This window comes from Misgurnus anguillicaudatus, chromosome 2 (assembly GCF_027580225.2).
Source record: "Misgurnus anguillicaudatus chromosome 2, ASM2758022v2, whole genome shotgun sequence".
Classification (NCBI taxonomy): domain Eukaryota; kingdom Metazoa; phylum Chordata; class Actinopteri; order Cypriniformes; family Cobitidae; genus Misgurnus; species Misgurnus anguillicaudatus.
In genome coordinates, this window is record NC_073338.2 from 13,720,957 (window position 1) to 13,732,252 (window position 11,296).

The 11,296-nt window shown below is 37.2% G+C and overlaps 1 protein-coding gene across 1 annotated transcript in view; it reads right to left on the bottom strand.

Annotated features, from left to right (window-relative positions):
• Nucleotides 1-3,943: 3,943 nt before the first annotated feature.
• The window catches only part of LOC129441787 (interleukin-6 receptor subunit beta), a 29,354-nt gene continuing 22,001 nt past the window's right edge, over nt 3,944-11,296 (bottom strand). The window contains exons 10-15 of the mRNA XM_055201470.2: nt 9,848-9,946; nt 7,776-7,919; nt 7,434-7,562; nt 7,262-7,352; nt 7,097-7,178; nt 3,944-5,331 (exon numbers count right to left, since the gene is read on the bottom strand). Coding sequence (XP_055057445.2) covers nt 4,867-5,331; nt 7,097-7,178; nt 7,262-7,352; nt 7,434-7,562; nt 7,776-7,919; nt 9,848-9,946 — 1,010 coding nt within the window. The 3' untranslated portion in view covers nt 3,944-4,866. The remainder of the gene's footprint in view (nt 5,332-7,096; nt 7,179-7,261; nt 7,353-7,433; nt 7,563-7,775; nt 7,920-9,847; nt 9,947-11,296) is intronic.

Consider the following 11,296-nt stretch of genomic DNA (forward strand, 5'->3'; position numbering starts at 1 on the left):
TCCTTACTTCTTTCATTTATTCTTTTTTTCTTTCTTTCTCTTTCTCTACTTTCATTTATTCTTTTTTCTTACTTTCTTTTTCTTTCTTTCGTTCTCTATCTTTCTTTACTTTTTTCTTTCTCATTCCTTCTTTTTTGTTCTCTATCTTTTTTACTTCTTTTATTGTTTCTTTCTCATTCCTTCTTTTTTATTTTTTATTTCTTTTGTTCTCTATCTTTCTTTACTTCTTTCATTCTTTCTCTTTCTTTTTGCTTTCTTTATTATTCTTTTTTATTTCTTTTTTAACATCTGCATATCCAGGCCAAAGTGCTGTACATGAATCATAACACACTCAAATGCAATGCAATATAAGACAATAAAAGGCTCCACACCACAAGACACAATAAAATAAAACATAAAAAAAATGAATAATAAAACATACATCCCATTAAACACTATAGAGAATAAAAGTATACCTATCAACTTTAAAACTATTATATTTCATGAATTTCAATCTGTTGAGATTACTGAAACACACTGTTCATGAAGCTCTGATAAAAGCATTGTAGAATTTGCCGCCTAGACTGTAAGCTATTGGTTTCCAGCTTAGAGAGGGTCCACACGCCGCCCATGGGGACTCTTTAGGGTTTGAGGTGGGTTTCATAATATAAAGAAGCCCTGTGTAGTGTTGTCTGAGGACTGAGGTAAAGGACAAGGAATTAGCAAAGCTCACAGGAGAAAAATACACTAGCAATGGGAATGCATCCTTCGCTTTTGTTTTACCAGTCAAATGCCCTTAACAAATTCAGAAAGGCTCTGAGAAGAACCAAAATCCAGTTCACATGTAAGTCTTTCCATTTCAACATGAAAGTGCTTCCAACAAATACAGACTCAAAGGCCTACTTAGCATGTAGATTATATACCGTCTCAGAGCATTGATAGATTTACCATGTGTATTTGAATGATAATATGTTTGGAGAACTGCTTGAAGATTCTTGTGCGCTAGTGTGCAAAGAATGCAGACAGGTCTCTTTGAAACTGAAACTGAGAAAAAGCGCAATCACGGCCTGTAATCTGAGCCAAAGACACATTCTTGATGTGCTACGAGAAAGATTCAGATCCATGGTAGCGTTGCTTAGATCGGGCAGCTTAATTTAACTTAAAATTGAAATAAAAACGCGTGACTAAAATGCATTAAATAAAGGAACTCATCGAGATCAGGTCATTCAAAATTAAACAAAATAAAGGAAACTCGAAACATCAAAATCATTTCAAGTTCAGAATCTGAATTTCTTAAGCTTATATTAAAGGTGCATTGTGTAACTTTTTAAAGGAATTGTGTAACTTTTTAAAGGATCTCTTGACAGAAATGCAATATATTATCAGTGGTGTATAAGACCTTACATAATGAACTGTATTGTTTTTATTACTTTAGAATGAACCATTTTTATCTACATGCACTGTGAGTCCATGTTTCTACAGCAGCCCTAAATGGACAAACTGGTCTATGGAGTGCATTTTGTCACTATGTTGTCTAGACGATGACATGTTTATTCTGTGATATAATCTAAAGTAGCTTCTCTTTGTGTTTCGAAAGGTAAAGGTAAGCTATGGACTATGCTGTTGGCTGCAATTCACAGTCTCACCACTAGAGGCCGCTAAAAATCGAAGTGGACCTTTAAGTTTAGGTTAAAATCTAAATTTAAGTTCAAAGTTTTGTCAGTATCGAACGTGTCTATACTACATGCCTTTACATCTCCCTGTTACCTTATTACCTTTGTTAAAGGGGCCATGGTGTGAAAATGTTAGCATTGCCACTTTGTAGGTGTGAGCAAAAATAGGTCATTGAAATTGATGTCATAAGGATATCTTATTAGAATAATACTGCCCCCTTAATGTACACTATCCAATCACAGCACTGCCATTTAGTGCAGAGAGAAAGAAATAGAGAAAAAATAATTCACAGCACAATAGAGTTTCAATTGCAACAAACCACCATCATTGTGATCAGTGTTTGCACTTCATCAGCTCATTTGCATTTTAAAAGACACACCCAAAACGACACATTTTTGCTCAAACCTACAAAGTGGCAATGCTAACATTTTCAGGCTATGACCCCTTTAAGAGAATGAGTTGAAGAATGGTTTCATTCATGCTAAGAGTTTACCTGCGAAGAAATCCCACAATTCAGCAGGTTACATCGTAGGTCTAAGTCACTTTAGTTAAAAAGTTTCTTTAAATCAACAATACAAGAATTGCAGACACATTCAGTTGGATTCACTTAAAACTATTAAATGCTTTTTATGTTTTTTTATTTTGTTTCTGTGTGCTTTTCATATAAAATATGTACAGTGTATACAGTTATAACACAAGTCCCATGCAACGTGACCATACAGTAATCTCCCCATTCACTCGGTATCAGAGCCATTGTGCAACAAGCCTCATTAGTTACACTGTTTCAGATTTCAATTAGAGATCAATTATAGGCTTTAAAGGCCACTGTGTGCCTGTGTATACGGAGCTTAAAGGGCCACAAACAGGAATGTAAAGGATTTTATGAAGAGATCAGGGGGCAACGATATGAATAGCTGGACTGAGACCGAAAGAGTTCTCATGCAGCCACAGAAAAAAATGGAAGCGTTCGGAATGTCGCCAAGGGATTATAGGAATATTCATGACCACATAAAGAAGAGTTGATGAATTGATGTGTCCACTAGATCGTCCTATAACTAAATGTGAGCTAAATGAGGATAAAGCCCACTTGTACTGGATTTCTCTGGGAAGGGTAAGCCAGTCTTACTACACGGTTATGTGGGAAGGCATGGGATGGAGTTTTCCGCATTCTTGTGTTAATGTATCAGAAGCTAAAAAAGAAAGAATATCCACTGAATAACTCTATAGATTAAAGGATGAATGATTTACGTGATGACAAACTTTATGATTATTCTAGAAAACAAAATTAGCATATGAGTGATAAGTGTATGAGTTTTATTTTTAAGCAAAAGGAGCATTCTGTATCTCTTAAGAATCGGTCAGACATCTCTGGAGGTTCATTCATTTGAGCTGTCATCTTTATCATTGTCAGCAGTGGCATTGCTACAGTATACATAAAGTTGTCCTGGCACAGGCCTCCCATCACTTTTTCTTAAACGCCTGCTGCGTGCAAGAATTGTCAAAATTTCAGTGTCCATCACTGTAGTTCATCCAAAACCAAACAGAAATGAGACTCAAAGTGTTAAATACCGGAAATATCCTTTAACCCACTATTATTTTACAGCAACAAGTAATGGGACAGGTAAACATGCATTTAAAAATATTTATTTAAGTATCTTCAAGACGACTCCAGGCTGGATCCGCACCAGATCTGCACCGGAGCCACTGACTTTGGTGTGGATTTGGCTCAGAGTCATCTGCTGTTTTTTAAATGAACATTGTTTCTACCATCTCAAACCTGTTTTTATTAAAGGTCACATTCTTTCTGATCCCATTTCTCAAACTTTACTTAGAGTGTAATGTTGCTATAATAGCATGAATAATACTTGTAAAATGATAAAGCTCAAAGTTTACTGCAGGCGATATATTTTCTTTAACAAAATTCATCTTTCAAAGCCTACAGCACAACGGCCGGTTTGGACTACAGTGCTCTACTTCCTGCTTTAATGACGTCACTAGAACAGTTTTTGACTAAACTCCGCCCACAGGAATACATCAGTCGGCAGCTAAGCTAACGGCTCTGCTAAGCTGCTATCGAATCACAACACACTAAACAAACTACACAATCAGAACTCGATAAAGGACTTCATAAAAGGAAGACATCAGCTCGTTTTGAGGACGGTGAAAACAACGCTATACAGATAAGTCAATTGTGTGAAAAATATCATGTTTTTTACTCGTGAAACATGAACACATGTTATATTGCGCACTGTAAACACAATCAAAGCTTCAAAATCACAGAAAGAACGGGACCTTTAACACACTATTATATTTAAACAACAACAACAAAACAACATTACAAATATCTGTATCTTTGTGCATATCTCTTATTATACAAATGTTGAACCTTTTCACAAGGAATGATCATCTCTAAAATATAATGGGGCGCATTCACGCAGATGTAATAATAACATTAAAACTTTCATGTGGATATACTGAAAAATACAAAATATGAATAAATAGAACAGCCAATGAAATATAATTCAGATATCACACCTGTGTTTTGGGGCCCCTTTGCCTTATGGGTAAGTCCTGTACAGTATCTACATGTATACAGTAAAACCAAAATGTATTCAGACACCTTCACACATTTCACAGTTTATTTTTCAGAACAAGTTCACCTTGAATTAAAGAAAAAACACTTTAAGCAAAACATGGTCAGGTCGAAGTGTCTGAATAATTGTTGGTCCTAAATTTTCCTGGTAGACCACTTTATAAAGAATGTGTTGGAGTCTAATATGTCAGTTTACTTTATTTAGCTTTACTATATACATATACATGTCCTTATCTCCTCACGTTTAAAATGCCGGCTACTCCCCGGTGCGCACTGCCACCAAACTGCGCAGATGTCTTTGTCACCTCGCGCACCAACACACTCATAAAGAAGGCATTAATCGCTCCTATTATAATCAAGAAAGCTTGAAGTGCACACCTACAAAACAGTTAGCAGAGTAGGCTATACTTCTGTGTTGGATTTGAAATATTGATGATAGACCTTATTTTTGGCACATTTTGTTTCTCATGCAACCCAAGCCTGTTTGCCAAAATCCATCCAGTGTTTGGAGATTATTTTGGCAGGCCTAAATTGTGAGATTATAAAGGTCAGGGTCAAAAGGAACATCATATCCGATATAATCTTTTCCTATTGGTTCATGTATGCACTGTTCTGCTGAACTACGTGCCATGGTCCTCCGGTAAACCCTGGAAAACGCGTGGACATTCATCAAAAGCAAGAGTCCTGTACGAATCCACGATTGTAACGCTAGACAAGGAGCTCTGGGACACGTGGATGTAATCACATAGTTTTTCCTGTGCCGTTGGAACGCTTTGGTAGCTGAGCACCGTATGTAGAAACGGTTCATTCAATGATTGACAGCCATCTTGATAACAATCAGACATGATTTGGTCTGGTCTGATGTAGCTCTGGTTGATGAAATCCACTTGGAGATTTGGTTTTGGTTCCTCTGTCGTTTTCATCGACGTGTAGTTGCAAATGTTGGGTTGGGCCATGTTGTCAGTTGTACGTCCAACAGCTTGGGGACTCAGCACTTGAACTGGGCTGTAGTCTTTCTCACTGTAACCGCTGTAATGTGTGGTTTGACCGTTAGAGAAGAAAGAGCTCACGGTGGATGAGGTGTTCTGTAGGAAACAGGATGAAGATTGTATTGAAACTGATCTTGCAGTGGTTTGTCAAATTCATTGTCACCATCATAGACTGTAAAAAAAATATGGACGACGCCCGTTCACTCTCTTCCATTGGTGAAAAGTGAAGCCGTCAGTGTCCCGATACGGTGCTGACATCTTGGTTCTTGAGTCTGCGCAGTAGCGATTTCGGGACCAGTCCTGCGCAGTAGTGAGCAGGAAGTAAAGCTGCGAAATCAAGACCCTGGCCTCCCAGAACGCGCATATCACAGCTGTCAATCATGACGTGACACCACCGTTTTTATAGCATTAAATATCTAACTAAAAACAAACTTATTTTAAAAACAAACATTTGAATTTACATTAGCGTGATAAAAACTACAACTTTCCAGCTTTGGAAAAAAAATAATTGAAGTGTAATTAATTTTTTTAGTTGGTCTCAAGTCCTATTGAATAACATGGGGAGGCGGGGTTTATGACCTATACTGGGACCAGTCACTGGGGGGGGGGGGGCGATCGAGACGTTTTGGCTTCACTTTTCAGGGCTTGTGCGGCACGCTTGGTCACCATCCTTGGAGACAATTGTCAATTTAAAAGCTACTTTCATTTCAAAGTAATGTAGTGTAACAACTACCACTGCAGAAAAAAATATGATACAATTCAATTGAACAAGATGGTTTGGAGAAAACATTAAGATAATTTACCTACAAATTGTATAGTTTCTAAAATTTGCATACCATGGGCCCTGTTATACACCCGGTTTTTGCTAGTTTTTGTCCAACGCTGTTATCATTTTCATGTTCAGTTTCACACTGTTTAAATAGCAAATGCATTTGCACACGCTCTTTAAATAACAAAAAAAATACGCTATTGACTTTAGACCAGGTTTTAGTTTGTCAACAGCGTAGCCTATTTTAGTTGCCTCAAAATAGCAAAGCGCCAACAATGCACCTGAACACACCTCGTTTTCAGACCGGAACGTCCATGGGAGCAAAATTCATTTTCTTTTTAAACAACGTTGCGCAAAACGTTAAAATGATCATTGCGCCGGGTTGAAACTGGCAAAAGACACTTGCGTCACGCACTATGTGTACGATAGGGCCCTATGAGTTTTTAGGTTGACTGGAAGTGTTCCTGTAGCCCAAACTGGGTTTTCACGAAACCCTGGTGGGTGGCAGGGGAATTGCAGGGGGTTTGTGAGTTGAGGAAAACAAATAATTATTGGCAAATAAAACATAAAATGTAATTAAATAATAAAAAATCTTGAAAAAACATCTAACCAAAATATATATTTTATTTGTGTAATCTGCATGTCGTGTGACCATTACACGACACTATAATATATCAGAAAACTGAGAACTCATGCAAAATGGTCAGACAGATATGTTTCATGTAATAAAAGAAAACTACCAGATGATAAAAGGTAATAAAAACAACTATGTAAAATACTTTTAGATGGGTTAAAAACAAATGTTTTTTTAATTAAATATTTTCTTTTTAAGATCTCAGGGGGTACTTCAGGTGAATAAATTAGGTCAAGAGTGTTCGGCTGACAAAAAAAAGGTTTAAAAACCCCTCCTGTCATGTGTTCAATCCCAGGGAACACACATACTGGTAAAATGAATAGTTTGAAACTACTTTAAGTATCTTTTAAAAAAGTGTCAGTCAAATGCATAAATGTATTTCTGACAGCCATTATCTCCTCTTAACATCTCTGTAATATTAAAGATTCCAGTAACCTTTATAAATGGATGTTTCTTACCTGACCTGGTTTCCAGTTGGACCAAGCAGACATGGTGCTTTTAGATGGGTCTGGGATGGTCGGATACAAGCACCGTTTAATCCTAATAAACGACAATAATAAAAAAATATTCCTCCGGCCAGTAAAAAAACCATCATTTTAAGTAGCAATAAAAGTTTTATTTACCTCACCCTCATGCATACGGGGAGTATTAGAATGACAAAGATCAGTAGTAGCGCACACATCAGTATTGGGATGACCTGTACATCATCATACCCTGTGAAAGCACATGCACAAACAGGTGTAAGGTTGACACTTTGTTTAAGCAAAATCTAAAATGCACCATTGTCATTCTCACCCAAAGCCACCATCTGCCACGGCCCAGCGGCGCCCCCTGCTACAGTGTGAGCCATTACACAGATGTTGTAGGTTCCTTCCATTAATCCATTCAGATAGATCTGCTCAACATCGCCCCCTACCTGTTCTCCTTCAGATATAAAAATTATAGCATGGATATTTAAAATATATGCAATATGCATATCAAGCAGTCACTAATTTTATATATATGCATTTGGCAAATGCTTTTATCCAAAGCGACATTTTTATCAGTGTGTGTATTCCCTGGGTTCCCATGACTGCTAACACTAACTAAACTATTCAGACTTTTTATGATATGAAAAAAACACATTCTGCCTCTTACTTTTGTCTTTGCCATTAATGCTGTACAGAACGGAGTAGTTTTTGATGAAGCCATGTAGTTTCCCTATAGGTACAGGATCCCATTGTAGATGAATAGTTTTGCCACTGGTCTTGAGCACTGTCAGCTCTGGGCCAACAGAGGGCGCTAAAACACAAGAACACTTGATGTCAAGGCAGTATTCGTATCACATCACATTACATTTTAAGTTGAAGTGAATCAATTCATACTTTGATTTTTGCATGGTCAGTCACTATTAGCTATTTATTGTTTTTTTAAGCACATTAAGCTTTTATTTCTTTAAACATGTTTATCTTTACAAAAACTACCGTGCTAGTGATGACAATGAATTTAATATACAGTGTACTAAATAATGATCACATTCATGTTCCCTGCATGCTACTCCAAAGTAGGCTACATTATTGAGAACCATGGTACTTTTATATTACAAGCTAATAGCATGTTTGTTTTGGATTTTTGAAGTGCCTTTACTTACAAACTAACAGAGACATAGTGTACTCATTTTAAATATATTAGTAGTCTTTCTATGGTGACAAACACACAAATTCCTCATACAGTAGATGACTGTTTTATGGGATTATTTACATTGCTGCTTACATTTAATTATTATTATTAGTTATTATACAACAATCTGATTTAAGTAAACTTTATTATACACTATCCTATTTTCCCGAATATATAATTACAAAAATATACGAATATACAAAAAAAAAATTCCCTAAAAATCACTCTCAATAAACGATGTCGTTTTATATTCGAGCACGTCTAGACCAAGCGTGCCGCACAAGCCCTGAAAAGTGAAGCCAAAACGTCTCGATCGCCCCCCAGTGACCGGTCCCAGTATAGGTCATAAAGCCCGCCTCCCCATGTTATTCAATGGGACTTGAGACCAACTAAAAAAATTAATTACACTTCAATTATCTTTTTTCCGAAGCTGGTTTCTGTCATTTACTGTAGATTTTATCACGCTGATGTAAATTCAAATGTTTGTTTTTAAAATAGGTTTGTGTTTAGTTAGTTATTTAATGATATAAAAACGGTGGTGTCACGTCATGATTGACAGCTGTGATATCGTGTGATATGCGCATTCTACGAGAGCGAGGGCGGGGTTTTGACTTCGCGCCTTCCCTTCCTGCTCACTACTGCGCATGACTGGTCCCGAAATCGCTATTGCGCAGACTCAAGACCCAAGATGTCAGCGCCATATCGGGCAACTGGCGGCTTCACTTTTCACCAATAGAAGAGAGTGAACAGGCGTCGTCCATCTTTTTTACAGTCTATGGTCTAGACAATTACGTCAATCATACTGTACAACGGCAAAAATCCTGTAGGTGGCGCCAAATACACATAAACAAGTTAACCTGAATTGAAGCAACCTGATAAACATTTACAGTATGGCAGACTTCTACTGTTATTGAAATATTAATAGGTTACATGTTGAGATGTACAGCCTATAGGCTAACTGTTATTAAATCCAGATGGACTGCAGATTATATAAATGGTACTGTATGCCATATAAAAAGTTTCAAAGAATTTCTATTCAATTTTATTTATATAGAGCTTTAGGTAATCGTATCAAAGCAGCTTTACATTAATAGAAGCAGGGGAAAAAACTGAAAAAAAAATCGACAGACAGCATAGGTAGCAAAATACAGCGACTATGAATTAGCTTTACAAGCGACTCGTTGATGATGTAAGAGGGTGCTAAGTTAAGCCAATCTTCAGGAAATGTGGGAAACCAAACTGGTCGCCTTCGACTTTTAAATTTTCTTTCAAATTCAAGTAGCCTATTTTTGTTGGTCTTTAAAAAGCATTTTTTCCAAAAGGTACATTTTGAAAAGTAGGGGCTTATAATACAGTGTATATAATAAAAAATATTATAATTTTATAAAAAATTATATTAAAGTTAATATAAACTGTAATTAACTGTAAACATTTGTTTATTAGTAAGATATATATCCAATTATGTCATATTAGGTCCTGTTTATTTCAGGAACTCACATGGCAAGAAAACACCACTATGAATAAAATGATGTGTTATGAGTCTGACTGACCTCCTTCTCGTGTGAAAGCAATGAGAGATGTGTCACCTCCTGCTATTCCCTCGTATAGACTCATAACTGAAAGATTATATGGGACTTCAGGCAGCAGACCTACAACACAAACATATATACAAAAAAGGGTATGAGTACCTCAAAAGTACATTATGCTATACCCCAAAAAATACTGTGTTATTTTTAACCCAAAAAGGGACGAGCCCAGCACCTTCGGTTGTAATTTAGCCTATGCTGGGTTGTTTCAACCTGTTTTGGGTCATATATAAAAAAAAATTTGGGTTACTTTAACCCAGTGGTCTTCACAGTTTTTTTTTCATGAGAGCCACACTGATCAAAGTCAATAGGAGAGCCACTATTACCGCAAAGTATCAAAAGTTACATCCAGTCATAAATAGCATGTCTGCTTATCATTCTGTCATTCCTGAACATAAACTGTAACAAAAATGCAGCTTTTTTGTCAAATCAACATATATTTTTATGTTACAAGTTAAACAATATCAACTTGATTTTATAAGTTTTGTCAACTTTTTTTAAGCCAAAACTTAAATTAGTAAAAAGTAGTTGTTTAAACTTCATGCTGCATATTTTTTACAGTACGCAATAAATACAAATGGGCAAATCTTTCCTTAAAATTTACCAGTAAAATTTGTAAGGGGGCGTGCACACCAAACCTTTTACACCCACGGCCGGCGAATGTTTTCAATCGTTTCCAACGGAAGCATCTGGCATTTTTTTCCGCACTGATAGCCGGCGCTCACTGTTTTTTCCGCGTTCAGCGTTGAACGGCGAGAGTTGAAAAATATTCAGCTTTGGGTGAAAAGCTCAGCTCGTCAATGTCAGTTCTCACACGGCCGTTCAATAACAATGGAGGAGGGGCTGGATAAACATCACAACAACCAACCGGTGCATCATACAACGACTGATGAACAAAGCAGAAGTATCACAGCAACCAAAGCACTCAGTTGAAGAAAGCTGGCGCTCAGCTGAAAAACAGCTGGCATTTGGCATCCTCCAGGCATTTTCAGCCGCGTTTAAAAGCTTTGGTGTGCACAACCCCTAACCGGGACAAGATGATTTCCCTTAATGACAAAATGGCCCCCCGAACCACTAGGGGGCCACCTTTCTCTTAATTGTATACAGCGCTGCACAGAACGATTGGCGAGTGACTGACAGTACTGTCCTGCTAGAGCATTATCCTTGCATAACAAGCAGTCTGATCTCTCGGTACTTTGATGTCATATGACAATCGCTCTGTGCAAGCGCTGCATGCAGTTGAAGAGGCTTATCGACGTGCATCTTGATATAAAGGGTATGTTTTCTAACAAAGTTAGCGTGTCTTTTTTGAAAAACGCCGCACTTCCATTGGAAACAAAGCTTTGGGGTGCACGCCCCCTTAGTGAGTACCTGAAAGCTCGTTCACTTTCGACCACATTCAGAGGTAGTCAA